Here is a 24,597-nt window from a genome sequence, read left to right as displayed (position 1 = left end):
TTTTATTTTAGGCATAGTAAGTCTGTCTGCGGTCCCTCCTTGCAATCGTCCTTCCCTGACCACAACAATGCTGCCTGTGTACCCATGTAACCTATTTAAAACTGCAGAGCCTATTTTTATTTATTTTAGGCCTAGTAAGTCTGTCTGCGGTCCCTCCTTGCAATCGTCCTCCGCTGACCACACCAATGCTGCCTGTGTACCCATGTAACCTATTTAAAACTTCATAGAGCCTGCTTTTTTATTTTAGGCCTAGTAAGTCTGTCTGCGGTCCCTCCTTGCAATCGTCCTCCGATGACCACACCAATGCTGCTTGTGTACCCATGTAACCTATTTAAAACTGCATAGAGCCTATTTTATTATTTTAGGCCTAGTAAGTCTGTCTGCGGTCCCTCCTTGCAATCGTCCTCCGCTGACCACACCAATGCTGCCTGTGTACCCCTGTAAAACTGCATAGAGCCAGCTTTTTTAGTTAACACATAATACCTTTGTCTGTCTGCGCCCCTAAATCACGCTGTCCTCCACTGAAAAAGCTGAGCTTCAACCTTCAGGCTCTCATTGAGTATTTTTTAATGTCACACTGCAGTTGGCCTACTACTTTGGTTGTGGCCTAGTAACGGTGTCTGCCGCTCCCTGGTGTTGTCCTCCACTGAAAAAGCTGAGCTTCAACCTTCAGGCTCTCATTGAGTATTTTTTAATGTCACACTGCAGTTGCCCTACTACTTTGGTTGGGGCCTAGTAACGGTGTCTGCCGCTCCTTGGTGTTCTCCTCCACTGAACAAAGCAGTGCCGCCTGTTTACTCCTGTTACCAATTTTGAACTTCATTTGGCCCACTTAATTACTTGGGCCTACTAACTGTGTCAGCCTCTCATTACAGTTGTCCTCCACTGAACAAACCAATGCCGCCTGGTTAGTCCTGTTACCAATTTTGAACTGCATTTAGCCTAGTTTATTCTTTGGCCCTATATCTGTGTTTCCTCCTCATCCTGCCCATTGCCCAGCCACTGCTAGATGAGTCTGCTGATACATTGACCCAGACCACTACATTCCCCTTGCACTCTACACAGCCAGAATCTGACCCTGTTGAAAGTAAGGTTCCCCTTCCCGCATGCTATACCACCTTACACGGGGACAAAGAGGAAGGTGCAGATGAAAGTGCAGGTTCCTTCATCAGGTGGGGGCATACTCGTTGGCGACGTCACTGGCACAGGGCCCCTCATAGTACGCAAAAGTGTCGCTGCCGGTGGGAGGCGCCCCCGCCGTGCAAACACACCGCCGTACTTTGAGGGGCCCTGTGCCAGTGCCAATGCCAAAGAGTGGGCCCCCCCTGCTTGCTCAGGATCACAGCACTTGCAAAGTTGAAATACTTACCTCTCCCTGCGCCACTGCCGTGACGTGGTCCAGATTTCCTGGGCCCACAAAATACTTTAACCAGCCCTACCCCCAACAACTTTAGCCAAATGACCCCTAATTTCCAATGCCTAACTATTATTATAAGGGAAATTAAGATTGACAAGCTTCATTAACAAGAATGGATGTTTTTGCCATTAAAATGGGCACTCTAGGTGTTTTCCTGGCCCCCACTCACTGCCGACTATGCTGCCCCATTGACTTGCATTGGGTTTCGTGTTTCGGCCGATCCCGACTTTACGAGATAATCGGTCGATTTCACTCGACCCGACTTTTGAGATAGTCGAGTTCCGCGAAACCCGACTCGACCCTAAAAAAGTCAAAGTCGCTCAACCCTATTGCCTATAGTTGTCACTGTTTATGAGGAACCCCCACAGTGAAGATGCCACTATTTAAGGAGAGTGTTTCAAACACTGCATATGGAGGTCTATGGTTGTCATTCTTTTGGTGGTATGATCGTTGCACAGATATCGGTGGGCCTTGTGGATGTCACTGATAACAGGACACCAAATCACCAAACATACAAGCATCTATTTTAAAAGGGAACATGATCTGGGATTTTCACAGATTCTAAAGAAAAAAAATATTTGACATCTTATTCAATTAACTTCTTCATGGCCATAAAGTTGTTCAGTTTATGTTGAAACAGTCTAAAATCCAATGTTTCTGGAGCTAATCTAATGGGCCCATGACCTGTCATGAACTGTTCCAGAATGAAGGTTTGTAACTCTGGCACAAATAAAGTTTAAATGTAATCTCATGATACACTTAAGGTACCGTCACACTCAGCAACTTTGCAAAGAGAACGACAACAATCTGTGACGTTGCAGCGTCCTGGATGGCGATCTCGTTGTGTTTGACACGCAGCAGCGATCTGGATCCCGCTGTGCCATCGCTGGTCGGAGCTAGAAGTCCATAACTTTATTTCGTCGCCAGGTCGGCGTGTATCGTCATGTTTGACATCAAAAGCAACTACGCCAGCAACGAGCATAGGGGGCGTTGCAGCGTCTCCTTCTAGCCAGTCGGTACACTCCGGCTGTTTGACATGGAGCTAACAACCAGCGAGAACGAGAAGTGAGTCGCTGTTACGTCACTGGATCGCTCCTGCATCGTTCTGGAGTTGCTGTGTTTGATGTCTCTACAGCGACCTAAACAGCGACACTCCAGCAATCTAGTTTAGGTCGGCTCGTTGTCTATATCACCGAAGCGTCGCTGAGTGTGACCTTACCTTTAAGCTCTTGTATTTGTTTGCTGGACGACATGTCTGGGTTTGTCTCTCTCTTTCCGCTAAACATTTGACTGCAAGATAGGATTTCTAGGAAAGACTGTCCATGGCTTAGACGCTCCTTTGTAGCCTTGCTGCCAATATGGGCCAATCTTTTTACTTAAACTATTAAGGTTATCTTTCTTTAATTTTCTCTTTTGTTGCTTTTTTTCCTCTCTTCCTCAGTTACCCTCTCTCTGCTCTATGGGGCTGTAGGGTAATTTCTAAGGGTACTTTCCCATTGCATTCTTGCACCCGTTCAGTGGCCCCTTCGGGGCTTACGTCTGAAGCCCCCGCAAAACAGGATTTGGACGTATGCGCAGACAGGGCCATAGAGTATAATAGTGCTGGCAGAGCCAACGTGTACTCTACCATGCATAATTTTCAGACATATACATCTACTGGAGGTGGATACTCAGATGCAGTCTACTATGTCTGAATGTTTGCCTCCAGTAGGCATACACACTCGAAAATAAAGCACAACGCAGTTTTGCTTATCCAATACCTTTATAGTCTATGGCCCCATTGGCACATACATCCGAATTATGTTTTGTGGGGGGTTTAAACAAAAGCCCCAACGAGGCCACCGATTGGGTGCTGGAATGCAATCTGAAAGCACCCTATGAGACACAGTGTAAGGTACCAGACAACAGCTTTAAGACCATTATTCTTGAGTCCACGATTAGAGACATAGGCGTTGTTTAGTGTGCAGAAACTTGCCTAAATTAATACACTTTACAAAGTTCTTAGCCTTGTAAGTAGCTTACGGTGGGTTCACATCTGTGTTTGTCTGTTCTGTTTTAGGACCAGGCAAGTGCACAATATACATAAACAGATTATTCGAATAACTAGTACCAAACAGAAGCAGAAGTGTCCAGTTGATTATTACAGGGTTTATCTGGGTTTTGTTATGCGCCAGTTTTTTTTAATGGAGAAAAATGTTTTGTATGTGTTATTTGCTTCAATAGGAGCTGAGTTTCAGTACCTAAGAACAGCCACTACACAATGCACGGAGTGGTGATGTTCCTATCAGTGCACGTTTTACATCTGTGGCACCCCAGGAGTTCGGGTACCACAGTGGTGCTGCCTTCCTCTCGAGGAGGGTAATGCCATGCCTGAAGACAGGAGGCATCCCTTTGGAAGGTAATCTCACATTTAACAAATTCTGACTCAAGGCCAGAAGGGAAATCTCAAAACCCAGTTTTAGGGGAACTTCCCTGATATACATCCTGGTATGGAAGAGGAGTTAGACAGTCTGGTGCAGACAAGAGACAGGGAAGAAGCAGAGGAGGAACTTAGGAGCTGGAGGAGGGCTGCGACTTGGCCCCTCCAAGCTGAGCGCAGAAACCGGGCACCGTGAGCCCGAAGCTGTGCACACACACAGCAGAACCAGAAGGAAGCTAAAAGCGACTTGCTCACATTAAACCTGAGGTACAGCAGCATTCCAAAGCCTGGAGTCACCATGCAAAGAGATCCCAGAGAAATGGCTCGAGTTGCCTACCGTGCAGGTACTGTCCCAGGACAGGAAAGTAAGAGAACCTTGTTAGGACACTACAGGCAGCAAGGGACTAGAAACCAGTGCATAGGGGAAAGCTCCACAACTGACCTGTCAAAGGGATTCCCACTTGTTTTCGGGCTGCCTGGACTCCATCTACACCTGTTGCCGGTACCCTGGACTGTGGCCTGCTACCATCAGTAAACCAGGTAAAGACTGCAACCCTGTGTCCTCCATTTATTTGTCAGCATTCACCATCCCTGCCAAACACATCAGGAGCTCTGGAGACCCCGCTTCATCTGTGGGAAACGTCACCATCTTTGCTGCAGTAACATTACCCCAGAGGACCACTTTAAGCAGCGTTAGTCCCCTCTGACCGAGGACCACAGGTGGCGTCACGAATATAAACTTTATTAAACCCTTTAAAGACCTTTCACCTTTTACTTGAGTGCCCAGGGCCCACCGCCACTGTGACCACCCCTTTAATTGCGACCAGACCCGGTACCGGGTATCCCCACTGCCCTGGCGGGCGACTCACATCCTTCTACCAATTGAGCTGTAAACAGCTCATTTGAGGGAGTGTGGAGTATCAGATCCTCCCCATTATAATATTGATGACTTTTTCCTAAAATAAGTCATAAAAATCTAAATTGTAAATAACCCCACTAAAATTAATTAATCTGAGCATTGCTTTGAAGGCCTTACAAAGTCACACAATAAAAGTGCACGTATATAAGTGGAATATTTTTATTACAATCCATAATCAAGTCCAGTATCAGACTGGGGTGCTATGGGTACACCAGTGACATTGAATCTAGTGGTCAACTGTTCAACTGCAAGCACATATTACGGTACGTTACCATCAGTCACAAATTTACCTCTACTTCTATACTGGAAAAAGGCTAATATTAGATGGATTCATAACTGGCTCATTGATCATACTCATAGAGTGGTAATAAATGGTTGCACATCCAATTGGAAGAGTGTTACAAGTGGGGTACCACAAGGCTCTGTCCTGGCCCCAGTGTGGTTCAAAATATTTATAAATAATCTAGATAAGGGAACTGAAGGTAAACTAATCAAATTTTCAGAGGATGCAAAGGTAGTAGGGATAGCTAACACTAGAGAAGAGAGAGAAAGGATTCAGAAGGATCTAGACAAGTTTGAACAATGGGCAGAAACTAATAGAATGGTATTTAACAGTGAGAAATGCAAGAAAAATGAAAATTACAGCTACAGAATGGGAGAAACAGAACTAAGCAACATAATGCGTGAAAAAGACTTGGATATACTAATAGATCACAGACTGCACATGAGTCTACAGTGTTATGCAGCAGCAAAAAAGGCAAACACAGTTTTGGGATGTATTAATCGAAGCATAGAGTCTAAATCACTTGAATTCATTTTCCCCCTCTTCTTCTTGGTCAGGCCTCATCTGGAATACTGTGTCCAGTTCTGAGCACCAGATTTTAAAAAGACATCAAAAAACCGGAGCACGTTCAGAGAAGAGCTACCAGGATGGTGAGCAGACTGCAAAGTCTGTCCTACAGGGAACAGTTAAAGGATCTGGGAATGTTCTGCTTGCAAAAGCGAAGGCTAAAAGGAGACCTAATAGCTGTCCACAAATATCTGAATGGATGTCACAGTGTAGAGGGATCATCCTTATTCTCATTTGCACATGCAAACATGAGAAGCAATGGAATGTAACTGAAAGGGAGAAGATACAGATTAGAAATACGAAAAAACTTTGTGACAGTGAGGGTGATCAATGAGTGGAACAGGCTGCCACGAGAAGTGGTGAGTTCTCCTTCAATGGAAGTCTTCAAACAGAGGCTGGACAGACATTTGTCTGAGATGGTTTAGTGAATCCTGCATTGAGCAGGGGATTGGACCAGATGACCCTGGGGGGGTCAGAATGAGTGTAGAACGGCCCATCCTGTATGCAAGTATGTAAGTTTCTTCCATGTAAGTGAAGGGGCACAAGGTTTACCTGTCCTTATACCAGGTTCTCGTTGTGGCTCACATACTTAGAAAGGTTGGGGACCGCTGCTCTAAAGATAAAACAAGTTAAACTACTATAAACTAAAGCCAGATAGAAATACTTGCAGTTCTTTCAATTTTAGAAAAACATAAACGTAGACACACAGAAGTGAAAACAATATGGGCTATAAAACTAGCACAAAATCTAGACAACCAAAGGCTTTTTATTAAACAATATGTCAGTACTGATAAAGCAAAAATGCCATATATAATATATCGCACAGAACAAATCTCTAAAAATAATTATCCTTCACACATAAAAATGGCAAACAATGTAAGAAAAAGAACACGCTACATACAACATAAACATTTTCTAGTGGGAGAAATACTCATTGTGGTGAGAGCAATAAATTAACTTTGAAACAAGAAAAAAGTTATTTATTTAAAATGATAGAATCTTTAACAATAAATCATAAATGTATAATTAGAAAAACACAAAACTATACTTCACTCCATAACAAAATGTACACCAACTGCAACACAACAGTTTTTTTTTTTAGATTTTATATATAGTGTATTTAAATATTCTGTAATTACTCCCTAGATAAATAGGAAGGCAAAATAGAAAGCTAACTAATGACATGATTGATATCCGCTCATGAAAAAGCCTAAATCTGTGATATTTGTATCTTAAGCTGGCGGTACACTTTAGATTAATGTCTACCAAACACATGGATTTCAGTCAAGGAGTGTGCAGTTGGACCTCAACACTGCAGCAGCTTACTGCTGCCTACCCATTTAGAAGGCATGCTTGCTCCATCGACCTGAGTGTGCGCGTGGATTGGAGTCGACAGAGGTAACTTTCAGTCAGTAGCTATCTAAAGTATAAGGCTAGCTTTCATTTTAGTAAACAGGTTGTAGTCACAATGATGTCAACATATGGTAAGATAGTTTAACTGTAATAAATGACAAACTGATCCACAATCTACATTCATTTTGTTTTTAGTCTCCCATAAAGAACAATGGTTGGTAGAAATCCGGATCTAACCAGTGACTTCCATTTTGTTGGATTTAAAGCTAACCTGTTACCCTGAAAATACAGTATAATCTTCCGGCAGCGTGTTATAGAGCAAGAAGAGCTGAGCAGATTAATATATAGTTTTATCAAAAAATATTCAGTATAACCTGTGTTTTAATCATTTTATCCTTTACTTTTTCTGAACCTTTTGGTCCAGTGGGCGGTCCTATCAGTGACTGACAGCTTTCCTTGTATAAGTGCACATACAGAGACAGCTGTCAGTCACTGATAGGACCGCCCACTGGACTGAAAACCCCATAGAGAGCAAAGGTTTAAATGATTAAAACACAGGTTATACTGAATCTTTACTCATAAAACCATATATCGATCTGCTCAGCTCCTCCTGCTCTACAACATGGTGCCTGCAGATTAGACTGTATTTTCATGGTGACAGGTTCTCTTTAAGTATTATTTGGTGCTATTTTGTTTGCTAAAACTCAAACATTTTTTACCCGTCTTCAGTGATGCCATTTAATAGCGCTGCATGATTGCATGGCATTTTAAAGCAGCGGTGAAGATAGGCTTTGTGGCATTCCAGGTATGGCAGCACTTATCTTTGCTGACACCTGGACCATTACATGTAAAACTGAATTTAGACTCCTATTAAAAAGGTATAAGAAAAATATGCTCCAAAATAGGAAAACTATCAGAACTTAAATATTAATTGTAATCCAGGACTGCTATTATGGGTACAATATGTTCTAATGAATTTATGAAAGTACAAGGCACTAGCTCATAGGAAATCCTTTAAATTGAGCAAAGGGCAGTTACTGCAATCTTAGACTGCAATGTCTGTACGATTAATGATTATGCATTTACAGTGACTAAACACAGCTCTGACAAAAATTAAGAGACCACTGCAAAATGTCCAGTTTGTCTGATTTTTCTCTTTATAGGTATATTTTTGAGTAAAATGTAAATTGTTCTTTGACAACGTCTCCGAATTTTCAAGCAATACATTTTGTATTTTTTTTCTGAAAAGGAGAAATGGTCAAAATTAAAAAAAACAGTGCTGTCAGACCTCGAATAATAATAATAATAATAATAATACAAAGAAAACAAGTTCATAATCATTTAGAAACAACAATACTAATGTTTTATCTCAGGAAGGGTTCAGAAATCAATATTTTGTGGAATAACCATGATTTTTAATCACAGCTTTCATGTGTCTTGGCATGCTTTCCATCAGTCTGTCACACTGCTTCTGGTGCAAAAATGTAAGCTGTTCTTCTTTGTTTGATGGCTTGTGACTATCCATCATCCTCTTGATTACATTCCAGAGGTTTTCAATGGGGTTCAGGTCTGGAGATTGGGCTGCCCATGACAGGGTTTTGATGTGATGGTCTCTTAATTTTTGCCAGAACTGTATAAAAAGGCTGACTTTGCGGCCTGTGGTTCAGAGTATCTTCTTTTGCACATTAGTCATATATAGGTCACTGGGTGAACAGGTCTTACTGAATATTTACTGTACTATTTAGACAGAGTGACCTACCATGGATGCCATCAAGTATTTTTAGAAACATTATATAAACCCCTATCCCTTTCACCCCTAGGTCCATTTTCCCATAGGTTCCTATTAGTTTAGGCTCAGTGCAAGCTTATTCGGCTACGCAGATAAGCAAGAATTTATCTTTATATAGTGAGGGGTCAATGTGCAGAAAGCGTAAATTTTGGTAACTAATTTGGAAATTTGACATAAAATGTTAGGGTATGTCCACATGTGGAGATTTTGCGTTTTGAGTTTTCTGAAATCACATGAATGCACTGGGTTTTTTTCTGCACGCATTTTGAGCCCAACCACGTTTTTGTCAAGACACAGCATATCAATTGTTGAAATGTTTTTTGCAGTGCTTTTCACCCGTTAAAATGTATGGGTGGAAATCGCAGGTAAAAATGCTGCAAAAACACATGGAAAAATGTGACACAAGGCAAAGTATTTTCTGTCACCACTGTTTTTTTCACTGCAAAAGCACAATGTGTGAACATAACCCTAGTGAACCCTTACAGTTTATACTATTAACTGAGTAAGAGCCTTCTAAGAGGGTCACTTGAATGGAGTCTCAATACCAGACACCTCCCATAGAGAGGAGTGTTCATGAATCTAGATAAAAGCTGGCCCTTTTTCCTAATCCCATATTATATCTTTAAGAATGCAATATAACATTGGAGCAAAACAACCTCAAAAAACTGCAGGTTCACATCTAAAGAGTTGGCTTAGTTTGACCAACTATATTCTCATGGTTTGTCTGGAAACCAATGATGGATTATATGGAAGGGTCTTCAGGGATTGCAATATCAAGAAACTATTCTGAGAATGTGTCATCAATGTCACATCTGTGGAGGTCTGGCTCTCTGCACCTCCGATGGTCAGCTATTTGTAAGGGCTAAGGAGCTCCATTGAGGTATGTAGGCTCTTCCTTTTTTTAACCCTCCATCTACCTGCATGTCGCCATATTAGAGGTTGTTTTCCATTCACTGTTCTTAATTTTGTTTTTGTAAGATGCACTATTTGTCATTTTTCCTTTTTCTACACTTCAAAAAGTATGTTCAGTTTTTGCTATGTTTCTGCTTAGATTTAAAGCCTAGATGGGGAAACAGAATTTTTTTTCTATGCAGCAAGTGTCAGGAGGAGAGAGGATAACAGAGGACACGACATGCACAAGAAACGCACAACAGGCTGAACGTCTTCAGCATCACTGCGTTCGTCCTGAGATGAACTTGAATTCTAAACTTCCACATATTCCATTTTTGGCAAAATACTCTGTCAGGTAATAAGGCAGCCAAGAGTTTTACTATGTTGTGATATTTCAGTGCCTCTTTCATCTTCATTGGTACCGTATATTGATTTCTTTTTATGATATGTTTTTTTTCCTAAAAAAAATTGTTTTTCACAGTCTCAAAAGGCAGTGTCCGGACTTCATATATTTTGTGGCCGTGAGGATTTCAGCTGTACAGACTCAAAGCAGTGTTCTTTCTCCTGTAATAATACAAAGATTGAACACAATTACCAATAACTTGTATTAAAAAAATGGACAACTTTATTTTTATAGATTGCGTACATTTTAATCCTATATGTAGTAGTAAATGACTATTAATGGGGTTATTTTAAAATGTCTACGGCTGTACATATACCCTATTATTATTATTATTATTTTTTATTGTTATAGCGCCATTTATTCCATGGCGCTTTACATGTAAGGAGGGGTAATGCCCTATTCATACCCCTTCTCAGTACCCTCTTTTGTCACCCTCAAAATAGGGTTTTTATGAAAGAACAGATCCCGGCATTCTCCATTAGGTCCATCCATTAATATGAAAGGCTGGCATGTAATGCTACTTTTATTCTGCAATGGGCACTGCATGAGAAATACAGGGCCGAACATTGGCATCTCCCAGTGACATCATGCCGATCAGCTAATTCCAATCTGCTGTACAATTAGAAAGGAGAGGTCTCTTTGCTTTTTACTGCACTACCACATATGACCACTTGTTATGCAAAATCATATCATCAAATCTTGCATTATATTTTTTGCCTACTTCATTATCTTAACAGGGATTTTCTATATTCTACAATATTTTGCCTACAAGCTCAGGTTTGTGCAAAATAGCAAACTGAACTTTACTTACCCTCTCTGAGTCCTGTGCTGCCTCTAGCCCAGTCTTTTTTGGTCAACTCCTCGGGTGGCGTACCATCAACACCACTCAAGCCAATCACTAAGCTCCGCACCTCGTGTCGTCTACATCAGTTGAGCTCAATGATTAGTTGTAGCGCTAACGATATGACATCACAGCTGAAGCCGGTCATTAAAGACTGGGGCAACAGCAGACACAGGGAATGTAAGCAAAGCTCAATGTATTATTTTATACATCACTGAGTCTACTGGCTAAAACTAGGTAAAAGTGGACAAACCCTTAAAGCATTATGTACATCTATACATATTTATGCTTGCTGCTACTAACCGGGTGACAGCTGTTTCCAAAAGCCAGTTACTTAAAGCACCACTTCAGCTGGCCTTTTTTTCAGTGAAGGAGTGGCGCTTTAAATGTAAGCCTCCTGTCCCCATTCTTATACTCACCTTCCTGCGGCGCCATCTTGAGCCTGTAACTTCTGACTTTCTGGAAGTCAGAAGTTACATCACAAGAGCTAAATGCAAGTCTATGAAAGCAAGAATGAGGCCAGAACAAGGCTCTCATAGAGATGCTTGAAAAATGAACATCAGCGCACTCCATGAAACACTGGAGTTGCCAACAGGTGACTTTTCGCTGAAGACCAACAGAAGTGACGCTGGAAAAGGATAAAGGTGGCTGCACATGAGTATGTGACAGGAGGCAGGGGAATTACATTTAAAGGACCACTCAAGTGGTGAAATAAAAAAAAACGCTGGAGTGGTGCTGTGACACGTCCCTCTCATACAAGAGCTCTCGCTTTACCAGCATCGAGTATTGACTAAGCTGATAACCAATATTTTACAACTGATTTTTAAAGTAAATGTAGCCTCACCTTTTTAGCAAGAGACTTCAGTTTTCCCAACAATGACTGTTTATTGGTATACACCACATCGTCTTCATTGTCTTCTCCTTCCATTATGGCACAGCTGTCTGGAGCAGGAAGCTCACACTCCTTAGAATTAGCGGTCATGATAAGTTTAGAGTACTTGTATTCCAGTCTGTATATGAAGAGATATAACTGACTTATTAATTTCTGTTTTTGAATTGATTTTTAACTATTTCAAGCAGTTGTCCAGGACAAGTGACCGGCCTCTTGCATCAGGAATACCAGGAAGTCACGCTGACACGATTTGGTAGGTTGTAGTCACGTAAAATGAATGCAGACCATTGCGTCAAGCCTGGACAACCTCTCTAATACAATCTCCCATGGCGCAGTGCCATTTTCTGAATTTGCAATATAGCAGACAGATAACAGATAAATAGATGAGATATCACATATTTTAATGATTATATGATTCACTTATGAGAAACTCTAAAATGTAAGAAACTTACGTTATACAATTTGTTCACCGATATTTATTTTTTATAAATCTGATTACTAAAAGACATGTTAAGGCTCACTTCATACAGAATCCCCAAAAAACAGGATTGAGACAGAAACCCCAATGGAGCCATTCACTATTATGAGGCGGACAAAGTCAATGTAGACACTGTTTGGCCTATGTCCTGGCAATGCTCGTCTTTATTAAACATGTATAAAAATGTGGCAGACCAGGCAGTCTTATCAAGTCATTTAACTTAGCTCTTATTCACCATATTTTGTAAAGTATACTAGTGACACAACTGTAATACAAAAAAGTTAATGCTATTATCTAGCCAAATTAGTTCTCATGCTTTGCACTGACGAGGGCCAACAGCCCGAAACACTGTGTCTGCGATTTGAGATACTGATTTGGCTTTTATGCTAAGTCATATTGCACGACTCGTTAAAGGGTTGATTGTGACTTGTAGGATCGCTACTTCCAACAGGTGGCACTATAGAATTTAAGTCCTCTTTTTCTCTGAAGAGGCAATCTGAATATGCTATTTTAAAATAAGTTTTTTTTTTTATTTCACTATATAACACTGACATATGATCTGTTCATTAAAATTATACATTATAAGCTTCAGTAAATAATAATTATCATGATTATTATTATTATTATGTTTAGTACATCTTCATAGAAATAAAGTACAGAAGAAGAGACAGACTATGAAGCACTATATACTTACTTCTGATTTTTCTTCCAGAAGTAGCAGGTCAGTGCAACAAGAAGAACTGCCACAAAGGCACCGATTCCGGCACCCACTTTCAGCCAGAAGTCTATTGACTCGCATGCCGCTGTTCTTTTGTCTGGAAGGGAGATGCCTCGCAAGCAAAGTTTAGGCTCATTCCAAACATAATGGGTTTCCTACAATATACAGCAGCATCTTTAATATCCAACCTTAAAACTTACATATTTTCACTTCTATTTATTAAAGAAGGGTTCCAATTAAAGTTTTTATCCTCTGTAGTGTGGCGGTGTTCACACCATGCAGTAATGGGGCAGTGACCCAGTAAAGTTCAAAGCAAAATGTCTTTTAGTGTCCAAAAACTCACAAATGAAAAGGCAAAATGGTATCCTCCGGATCGCAGCCGGGGTGTCAAGACATTCCGTATCCAAGACCGCTTGCCTTGGGCGACTACACCACCGTGTCATGCTGAAGGGCGTCAGGCATTAACTTCCCTTGGCTCTGAATTAAGCCGGATGTTGCAGAGCCACCTGCTCTGCAGCTTGCAATCCAACACTAACACACCCAAACCTTTGCTACAGGATTTTTTAAATGGAATCTGTGGCCATGAGCCACTTGTAAGACCTGGCTGGAGGGAGAGGACTACCCCACTAACATCCTGTAGTTCACTCCAAAAATAAAAGCCCTTAACAGGTTTTCCTACAAATTGCCTGGCCAAATAACTTGACCAGGTCCACACATACTTTTATTCTGCACTGCAGCCACAGCAATACATGTTACTGCAATGCACTCCAGCGGGCTCAATATGCTTCTATGAGCATCCTGGGGGATACATATCCACGCTTGCATATGATCCCCCTCACCACCTCACACCTCTTAATATATTAAAATCATCATATTACATAGCACTGTATACTTACAATTGCTCATTTTGCCTTTCTACCAGGCTAATTCTTCTCTTTTCAATTAGGCCTATGCCATCATGTGATTAAAAACTGACGAGCTGAATCCTTCTAAGCTCTATGTAGAAACAGGAGGTCAGTTTTCCCTGTATGAGTCATATCCATCTTCAACTCCTGACCATCTGCTCCACTCCTAATCCCCTGCCAAAAACTTTGCAGTGATGACTCATGTAGGGAAAAGAGATTTCCTGTTTCTACATGGGGCTTAGAAAGATTCAGTTAGTAAGTTTTTAATCACATGATGGCATAGACCTAACGGAAAAAAAGAAGAATATGAGAATGAGCAATCGTATGTACACAGAACTATATAATACTAGATGGCAGCCCGATTCTAAAGAATCGGGAGTCTAGAATCCATATATACTTTATTTATTCAAATGTAAGAATAATACAATTAATAAATAATAGTAAGAAAGAACAAAAAATGGCTGCACTCACCAGCTCTTGACAATTCTTGACAGTACGGCACATTTCTGATTGGTCGCTCGCGGCAGGCGGCAACCAATCAGAAAAGTGCCGCGCACCACGAAGGCATATATCTTTGTCCACCCTGAGCGGGTGTAGGACGCTGGTGACGTCACTTATCTCCGGACATTATCTCCGGACAAAGCCACGGAAGTTGGCACAAATTGCCGGAAGTAGTATTCTAGGCAATTATATATTAGATTTTAATGTTATCAGTGTTTACCTTTGAACGTTTATATTGTATTGTCCTGTCACCAGCCATGTGTACGATTATCGGCCGAAAGCCTCTCTGGAACCAATAATCACCGCATGTAAAGGTATCTTTATAAGTTAAAGATTCAGAATACTATGACTTTTATCATATCCTGAACAGTCAAGTTTTTTATGAACCGTTAAGGTTTTCTGGTTGAAGTAAAAAAAACTCTGAGTGTTTACAGTTTGAAACCATAAAATGTTGAAAAATTATGTCATTCTTGAGTATATCACTCAATGGTGCTCATAAACGTGTCAAATTTGATCTATAATACTTTAATATACGTTACTTTAATCTTTAATATACTTAAGAACAGGGCCCCAGACATCACACAGGGGGTCTGAAACACCGCACAGTGGTCCAAAATATCGCTGTGCTCTGCCTGGGGCCCCATATGCTGCCTGGGGCCCCTGTGCTCTGCCTGGGGCCCCATATGCTGCCTGGGGCCCCTGTGCTCTGCCTGGGGCCCCTGTGCTCTGCCTGGGGCCCCATGTTCTGCCTGGGGCCCCTGTGCTCTGCCTGGGGCCACTGTGCTCTGCCTGGGGCCCCATATGCTGCCTGGGGCCCCTGTGCTCTGCCTGGGGCCCCATATGCTGCCTGGGGCCCCTGTGCTCTGCCTGGGGCCCCTGTGCTCTGCCTGGGGCCCCTGTGCTCTTCCTGGGGCCACTGTGCTCTGCCTGGGGCCCCATATGCTGCCTGGGGCCCCTGTGCTCTGCCTGGGGCCCCATATGCTGCCTGGGGCCCCTGTGCTCTGCCTGGGGCCACTGTGCTCTGCCTGGGACCACTGTGCTCTGCCTGGGGCCTCATATGCTGCCTGGGGCCCCTGTGCTCTGCCTGGGTGTAGGACACTGGTGACGTCACTTATCTCCGGACATTAGCTCCGGACATTAGCTCCGGACATTAGCTCCGGACAAAGCCACGGAAGTTGGCACAAATTGCAGGAAGTAGTATTCTAGGCAATTATATATTAGATGGGCATTTCCTGAAGGAAATACATGGTGCTTGAACAGCGCTACCAGCTTTACAGCAGCACTTTTCACACATGGGACTGGGGGGCGCGCTTACTTTTGCACCCGGGGCCGGGGGCGCGCTTACTTTTGCACCCGGGGGCGCACTTACTTTTGCACCCGGAGGCGCACTTACTTTTGCACCCGGGGGCGCACTTACTTTTGCACCCGGGGGCGCACTTACTTTTGCACCCGGGGGCGCACTTACTTTTGCACCCGGGGGCGCACTTACTTTTGCACCCGGGGGCGCACTTACTTTTGCACTCGGGGGCGCACTTACTTTTGGGGCCGCACTTACTTTTGGTGGGCGGGGCTCCTCGGCCTCCGATTTGGTTGGTGGGGCCCCTCGTCCTCCGATTTGGTGGGTGGGGACCCTCGTCCTCCGATTTGGTGGGTGGGGACCCTCGGCCTCCGATTTGGTGGGCGGGGACCCTCGGCCTCTGATTTGGTGGGCGGGGACCCTCGATCTCCGATTTGGTGGGCGGGGACCCTCGGCCTCCGCTTTGGTGGGCGGGGCCCCTCGGCCTCCGATTTGGTGGGCGGGGTCCCTCTGCCTCCGATTTGGTGGGCGGGGACCCTCGGCCTCCGCTTTCGTTGGCGGGGCCCCACGGCCTCTGATTTGGTGGGCGGGGACCCTCGGCCTCCGATTTGGTGGGCGGGGACCCTCGGCCTCCGATTTGGTGGTCGGGGACGCTCGGCTTCCGCTTTGGTGGGCGGGGCCCCTCGGCCTCCGATTTGGTGGGCGGGGTCCCTCTGCCTCCGATTTGGTGTGCGGGGACCCTCGGACTCCGCTTTGGTGGGCGGGGCCCCTCGGCCTTCGATTTGGTGGGCGGGGCCCCTCGGCCTTCGATTTGGTGGGCGGGGCCCCTCGGCCTCCGATTTGGTTGGTGTGGACCCTCGGCCTCCGATTTGGTGGGCGGGGACCCTCGGCCTCCGATTTGGTGGGCGGGGACCCTCGGCCTCCGATTTGGTGGGCGGGGACCCTCGGCCTCCGATTTGGTGGGCGGGGCCCATCGGCCTCCGATTTGGTTGTCGGGGCCCCTCGGCCTCCGATTTGGTGGGCAGGGACCCTCGGCCTCCGATTTGGTGGGCGGGGCCCCTCGGCCTCCAATTTGGTTGGTGGGGCCCCTCGGCCTCCGATTTGGTGGGCGGGGACCCTCGGCCTCCGATTTGGTGGGCGGGGACCCTCGGCCTCCAATTTGGTGGGCGGGGACCCTCGGCCTCCGATTTGGTGGGCGGGGTGTTGTGAATTTACCTTTTGGCTCCCTCTAGTGGCTACTAGTGATTTGACTCTGGGTATGTCATTCATCCCTTGTATGCTCACCTGGGTCGTTAGGTCAGGGGTGTTGCTATATAAGCTCCCTGGACCTTCAGTTCAATGCCTGGCAACGTTGATATCAGAGCTAATCTGTAGTGCTCTTGTCCACTGATCCTGGTTCCTGCTTGTTTAAGCTAAGTCTGTTTTCTTGCTTTTTGCTATTTGTTTTTGTTTGCATTTTTGTCCAGCTTGTATATAATCTGTATCCTGACCTTGCTGGAAGCTCTAGGGTGGCTGGTGTTCTCCCCCCGGGCCGTTAGACGGTTCGGGGGTTCTTGAATCTCCAGTGTGGATTTTTGATAGGGTTTTTGTTGACCATATAAGTTATCTTACTACATTCTGCTATTAGTAAGTGGGCCTCTCTTTGCTAAACCTAGTTCATCTCTGTGTTTGTCATTTTCCTCTTACCTCACCGTTATTATTTGTGGGGGGCTTGTATCCTACTTTTGGGGTCCTTTCTCTGGAGGCAAGAGAGGTCTTTGTTTTCCTCTTCTAGGGGTAGTTAGCTCTCCGGCTGGCGCGAGACATCTAGCGACCAACGTAGGCATGTTCCCCGGCTACTTCTAGTGTTGGCGTTAGGAGTAGATATATGGTCAACCCAGTTACCACTGCCCTATGAGCTGGATTTTTGTACTTCGCAGACTGGCTGATATCTCTGAGACCCTCGCCATTGGGGTCATAACAGTTTGCCAGGCCAGTATTAAATGTTAAATGCATTGCAGAAGCGGGATTATAAGAAAGAAAGTTCTGAGGTTTTTTTTGTTTTTTTTCTCTCTCTCTCATTTTTTTTTCTTTTCCCCTTTACCTCTGAGTGGCTTGTGATTGCTGCAGACATGAATGTCCAGACCTTGATTACAAGTGTGGACCAGCTTGCTGCTCGTGTGCAGGGCATACAAGATTATGTTACCAGAAATCCTATGTCAGAACCTAAGATACTGATTCCTGAACTGTTTTCCGGAGACCGATTTAAGTTTAGAAATTTCAGGAATAATTGTAAATTGTTTTTGTCCCTGAGACCCTGTTCCTCTGGAGACTCCGCTCAGCAAGTGAAAATTGTTATTTCTTTTTTACGGGGCGACCCTCAGGATTGGGCTTTCTCGCTGGCGCCAGGAGATCCGGCATTGGCTGATATTGATGCGTTTTTTCTGGCGCTCGGTTTGCTTTATGAGGAACCCAATCTTGAGATTCAGGCAGAAAAAGCCTTGCTGGCTATGTCTCAGGGCCAGGACGAGGCTGAAGTGTATTGCCAAAAATTTCGGAAATGGTCCGTGCTGACCCAGTGGAACGAGTGTGCATTGGCTGCAAATTTTAGAAATGGCCTTTCTGAAGCCATTAAGAATGTGATGGTGGGTTTTCCCATTCCCACAGGTCTGAATGATTCCATGGCCCTGGCAATTCAAATTGACCGGCGGTTGCGGGAGCGCAAAACCGCAAATTCCCTCATGGTGTTGTCTGAACAAACGCCTGATTTAATGCAATGTGATAGAATCCTGACTAGAAATGAGCGGAAAATTCATAGACGCCAGAATGGCTTGTGTTACTATTGTGGTGATTCTACACATGTTATCTCAGCATGCTCTAAACGTCTTTCTAAGGTTGTTAGTCCTGTCGCCATTGGTAATTTGCAACCTAAATGTATTCTATCTGTAACTTTGATTTGCTCACTGTCATCGTATCCTGTCATGGCGTTTGTAGACTCAGGTGCTGCCCTGAGTCTTATGGATCTGTCATTTGCCAAGCGCTGCGGGTTTGTTCTGGAGCCATTGGAAAATCCTATCCCTCTTAGGGGTATTGATTCTACGCCATTGGCAAAAAATAAACCGCAGTTTTGGACACAGGTTACCATGTGCATGACTCCCGAACATCGGGAGGTAATACGTTTTCTTGTTCTGCATAAAATGCATGATTTGGTTGTTTTGGGTTTGCCATGGTTACAGACCCATAATCCAGTCTTGGACTGGAAGGCTATGTCAGTGTCAAGTTGGGGCTGCCATGGAATTCATGGAGATTCCCTGCCCTTGTCTATTGCTTCTTCTACGCCTTCGGAAGTTCCGGCGTATTTGTCTGATTATCAGGATGTCTTCAGTGAGTCTAAGTCCAGTGCACTGCCTCCTCATAGGGAATGTGACTGTGCAATAGATTTGATTCCTGGCAGTAAGTTTCCTAAGGGGAGACTGTTTAATCTGTCGGTACCTGAACATACCGCGATGCGTTCATATATCAAGGAGTCTCTTGAGAAGGGGCATATCCGTCCTTCTTCTTCCCCTCTTGGTGCGGGATTCTTTTTTGTGGCCAAAAAGGACGGATCTTTGAGGCCTTGTATTGACTATCGGCTTTTAAATAAGATCACTGTCAAATTTCAGTATCCTTTGCCGCTGTTGTCAGATTTGTTTGCCCGGATTAAAGGTGCCATGTGGTTCACCAAGATAGACCTTCGTGGTGCGTACAACCTTGTGCGCATTAAGCAAGGAGATGAATGGAAAACCGCATTCAATACGCCCGAAGGTCATTTTGAGTACTTGGTGATGCCATTTGGGCTCTCTAATGCACCTTCAGTTTTTCAGTCCTTTATGCATGACATCTTCCGGAAGTATCTGGATAGATTTTTGATCGTTTATCTGGATGATATTCTGTTTTTTTCTGATGATTGGGACTCGCATGTGGAGCAGGTCAGGATGGTTTTCAAGATTTTGCGTGAAAATTCTTTGTTTGTTAAGGGCTCAAAGTGTCTCTTTGGTGTACAGAAGGTTCCCTTTTTAGGGTTCATTTTTTCCCCTTCTGCTGTGGAGATGGACCCAGTCAAGGTCCGAGCTATTCATGATTGGACTCAGCCCTCGTCAGTTAAGAGTCTTCAGAAGTTCTTGGGTTTTGCTAACTTCTACCGTCGTTTTATCGCTAATTTTTCTAGCGTTGTTAAACCGTTGACGGATATGACCAAGAAAGGCTCTGATGTGGCTAACTGGGCTCCTGCTGCCGTGGAGGCTTTCCAGGAGTTGAAACGCCGGTTTACTTCAGCGCCTGTTTTGTGCCAGCCTGACATCTCACTTCCCTTTCAGGTTGAGGTGGATGCTTCGGAGATTGGGGCAGGGGCCGTTTTGTCGCAGAGAGGCCCTGGTTGCTCTACTATGAGACCTTGTGCCTTTTTCTCTAGGAAGTTTTCGCCGGCAGAGCGAAATTATGATGTGGGAAATCGGGAGTTGTTGGCCATGAAGTGGGCATTTGAGGAGTGGCGTCATTGGCTCGAGGGTGCTAAGCATCGTGTGGTGGTCTTGACTGATCACAAAAATCTGATGTATCTCGAGTCTGCTAAACGCCTGAATCCTAGACAGGCCCGCTGGTCATTGTTTTTCTCCCGTTTTGACTTTGTGGTCTCGTATTTACCAGGTTCTAAGAATGTGAAGGCCGATGCTCTGTCTAGGAGCTTTGTGCCTGATGCTCCTGGAGTCGCTGAACCTGTGGGTATTCTTAAGGAAGGAGTTATCTTGTCAGCTATTTCTCCAGATCTGCGACGTGTGTTGCAGAGATTTCAGGCTGGTAGGCCTGACTCTTGTCCACCTGACAGATTGTTTGTGCCTGCTAAATGGACCAACAGAGTCATTTCCGAGGTTCATTCCTCAGTGTTGGCAGGGCACCCGGGAATTTTTGGCACCAGAGATCTGGTGGCCAGGTCCTTTTGGTGGCCTTCCTTGTCAAGGGATGTGCGGTCATTTGTGCAGTCCTGTGGTACTTGTGCTCGAGCTAAGCCTTGCTGTTCACGTGCCAGCGGGTTGCTCTTGCCCTTGCCTGTCCCGAAGAGACCTTGGACACACATCTCTATGGATTTCATTTCGGATCTTCCGGTGTCTCAGGGCATGTCTGTCATCTGGGTGATATGTGATCGTTTCTCCAAGATGGTCCATCTGGTTCCTTTGCCTAAGCTGCCTTCCTCTTCTGATCTGGTTCCTGTGTTCTTCCAGAACGTGGTTCGTTTGCACGGCATTCCTGAGAATATTGTGTCGGACAGAGGATCCCAGTTTGTTTCCAGGTTCTGGCGATCCTTTTGTGGTAGGATGGGCATTGAATTGTCGTTTTCGTCCGCTTTTCATCCACAGACTAACGGACAAACGGAACGAACTAATCAGACTCTGGAGGCGTATTTGAGGTGTTTTGTCTCTTCTGATCAGGATGATTGGGTGACCTTCTTGCCGTTGGCTGAATTTGCCCTTAATAATCGGGCTAGTTCTGCCACCTTGGTTTCGCCATTTTTCTGCAACTCCGGTTTCCATCCTCGTTTTTCCTCGGGACATGTGGAGCCTTCTGACTGTCCTGGAGTGGATTCTGTGGTGGATAGGTTGCAGCGGATCTGGAATCATGTGGTGGACAACTTGAAGTTGTCACAGGAGAAGGCTCAGCGTTTTGCCAACCGCCGCCGCGGTGTGGGTCCCCGACTTCGTGTTGGGGATTTGGTGTGGCTGTCTTCTCGATTTGTTCCTATGAAGGTCTCCTCTCCCAAATTTAAGCCTCGATTCATTGGTCCTTACAAGATATTGGAGATCCTTAATCCTGTATCCTTTCGCCTGGATCTTCCGGTGTCGTTTGCCATTCACAACGTATTTCATAGGTCCTTGTTGCGGCGGTACGTTGTGCCTGTGGTTCCTTCTGCTGAGCCTCCTGCTCCGGTGTTGGTTGAGGGCGAGTTGGAGTACGTGGTGGAGAAGATCTTAGATTCTCGTCTCTCCAGACGGAGGCTTCAGTACCTGGTCAAGTGGAAGGGCTATGGTCAGGAGGATAATTCCTGGGTGGTCGCCTCTGATGTGCATGCGGCCGATTTAGTTCGGGCCTTTCACGCCGCTCATCCTGATCGCCCTGGTGGTCTTGGTGAGGGTTCGGTGACCCCTCACTAAGGGGGGGGTACTGTTGTGAATTTACCTTTTGGCTCCCTCTAGTGGCTACTAGTGATTTGACTCTGGGTATGTCATTCATCCCTTGTATGCTCACCTGGGTCGTTAGGTCAGGGGTGTTGCTATATAAGCTCCCTGGACCTTCAGTTCAATGCCTGGCAACGTTGATATCAGAGCTAATCTGTAGTGCTCTTGTCCACTGATCCTGGTTCCTGCTTGTTTAAGCTAAGTCTGTTTTCTTGCTTTTTGCTATTTGTTTTTGTTTGCAGTTTTGTCCAGCTTGTATATAATCTGTATCCTGACCTTGCTGGAAGCTCTAGGGTGGCTGGTGTTCTCCCCCCGGGCCGTTAGACGGTTCGGGGGTTCTTGAATCTCCAGTGTGGATTTTTGATAGGGTTTTTGTTGACCATATAAGTTATCTTACTACATTCTGCTATTAGTAAGTGGGCCTCTCTTTGCTAAACCTAGTTCATCTCTGTGTTTGTCATTTTCCTCTTACCTCACCGTTATTATTTGTGGGGGGCTTGTATCCTACTTTTGGGGTCCTTTCTCTGGAGGCAAGAGAGGTCTTTGTTTTCCTCTTCTAGGGGTAGTTAGCTCTCCGGCTGGCGCGAGACATCTAGCGACCAACGTAGGCATGTTCCCCGGCTACTTCTAGTGTTGGCGTTAGGAGTAGATATATGGTCAACCCAGTTACCACTGCCCTATGAGCTGGATTTTTGTACTTCGCAGACTGGCTGATATCTCTGAGACCCTCGCCATTGGGGTCATAACAGCGGGGCCCCTCGGCCTCCGATGTGGTGGGCGGGGCCCCTCGGCCTCCGATTTGGAGGGCGGGGACCCCCGGCCTCCGATTTGGTGGGCGGGGACCCTCAGCCTCCGATTTGGTGGGCGGGGACCCTCGGCCTCCGATTTGGTGGGCGGGGACCCTTGGCCTCCGATTTGGTGGGCGGGGCCCCTCGGCCTCCGATTTGGTGGGCGGGGACCCTCGGCCTCCGATTTGGTGGGCGTGGACCCTCGGCCTCCGATTTGGTGGGCGGGGACCCTCGGCCTCCGATTTGGTGGGTGGGGCCCCTCGGCCTCCGATGTGGTGGTCGGGGCCCCTCGGCCTCCGCTTTGGTGGGCGGGGCCGGGCCCCTCGGCCTCCGCTTTGGTGGGCGGGGCCGCTCGGCCTTCGATTTGGTGGGCGGGGCTCCTCGGCCTCCGATTTGGTTGGCGGGGCCCCTCGGCCTCCGATTTGGTGTGTGCTCTGCCTGGGGCCACTGTGCTCTGCCTGGGGCCCCATATGCTGCCTGGGGCCCCTGTGCTCTGCCTGGGGCCCCATATGCTGCCTGGGGCCCCTGTGCTCTGCCTGGGGCCCCTGTGCTCTGCCTGGGGCCCCATGTTCTGCCTGGGGCCCCTGTGCTCTGCCTGGGGCCACTGTGCTCTGCCTGGGTGTAGGACACTGGTGACGTCACTTATCTCCGGACATTAGCTCCGGACATTAGCTCCGGACATTATCTCCGGACATTAGCTCCGGACATTATCTCCGGACATTAGCTCCGGACAAAGCCACGGAAGTTGGCACAAATTGCAGGAAGTAGTATTCTAGGCAATTATATATTAGATGATGACTGCAAAATATTAAAAGGATACAAATTTTGATGGGAATGCTTCCTTAATGCATTAATACATATTAGAATTAAAAAGGGAAAAAAATATAAGCTACATGGTAAAGATATAAGAGCAGGAAAGTCTAATGTAGTATGAAACATATTTCCTATCTTTTAAATGTCTCTAAAGGCTGTTCTGTCCCTCCCTCATGCTTTTATACTGTATGGCATGCTTGGGTTGGCTGCTTTGTATCAGCAAAGGCCCAGCACCTTCACCAGTAACTTGGTGTCTGGAGGGAATAATTCTCTTTAAGCAAGAATACGATGATGATGAACTGCAAGCAACTTTTCAATTACTGGGAAAATCAGGTAAGTGTCACAAATACTGAGAATGTCCCTGAGCCTTACCTTGTATTATAAAGAGAACATTAGGGTCCGTAATTCAGCTCTTCACTAACTGGAAATGTTATTTGATTATAAATAATGTTTAAAAATGAAAGTTAAGTAATTTAATTTAAAAATGTAATTTAATTAAGTAAATGTAATTAATGATTATTAATTAATTTTATTAGTGTTTATTAATTACATTTAATTAATTAAATGTTATTTCATTCCATACCTTTTCATTTATTTCCCAAAACTCATAAAAATGTGCAAAACTAGAAGAGGCATAAATGAAGCTTGGAAATAAACAATGCTCATGAGTTATTCATTCTATAGCTGTAAACTGCTATTAAGAGCTGTAAAGCATGACAGCCTGTGAACACGGACTATATATAGCAGGCACGATAGCGATGAACATCACTGTATAATTCCTACATATTATCTGTCAATAGTTTTATAGGTAATCTGTCACCCCCAGGGACGTACATGACCTATTAACATGGGCATACAGGTAATAGAAATGCGACACTAGTCCTACCTCTAAACCTCATTTAATGGTCTTGTTGTTGAGAAATGTTATATCCTTTCTTTATGTTAATGATTTCTTCCAGGCTCCGGGGTATGGGGTGCCTGGATGAAATCTCTGCCTCCTATCTTCATTGTAATACTATCCCCATCCCATCAGCATCAGTAACGGCACCGGAATCCTGTGCCCTGCACTCCCTCAGAAATACATAACTCATCCTCCCTTCTATGGGCGCTGCATTCAGGGATCTTCTGCGCAGGGGCC

At 45.1% G+C, this 24,597-nt stretch overlaps 1 protein-coding gene across 1 annotated transcript in view; it reads right to left on the bottom strand.

The window, feature by feature from the left end:
* Positions 1-8,199: 8,199 nt before the first annotated feature.
* ELAPOR2 (endosome-lysosome associated apoptosis and autophagy regulator family member 2) overlaps positions 8,200-24,597 on the bottom strand; it is a 157,455-nt gene continuing 141,057 nt past the window's right edge. Inside the window, exons 20-22 of the mRNA XM_077264643.1 lie at positions 12,947-13,125; positions 11,727-11,892; positions 8,200-10,202 (exon numbers count right to left, since the gene is read on the bottom strand). Of these exons, the coding sequence (XP_077120758.1) occupies positions 10,143-10,202; positions 11,727-11,892; positions 12,947-13,125 (405 nt within the window). The 3' untranslated portion in view covers positions 8,200-10,142. The remainder of the gene's footprint in view (positions 10,203-11,726; positions 11,893-12,946; positions 13,126-24,597) is intronic.

This window comes from Ranitomeya variabilis, chromosome 5, assembly GCF_051348905.1.
Source record: "Ranitomeya variabilis isolate aRanVar5 chromosome 5, aRanVar5.hap1, whole genome shotgun sequence".
Lineage (NCBI taxonomy): Eukaryota > Metazoa > Chordata > Amphibia > Anura > Dendrobatidae > Ranitomeya > Ranitomeya variabilis.
This window is presented reverse-complemented; position numbering and strand designations above follow the sequence as displayed.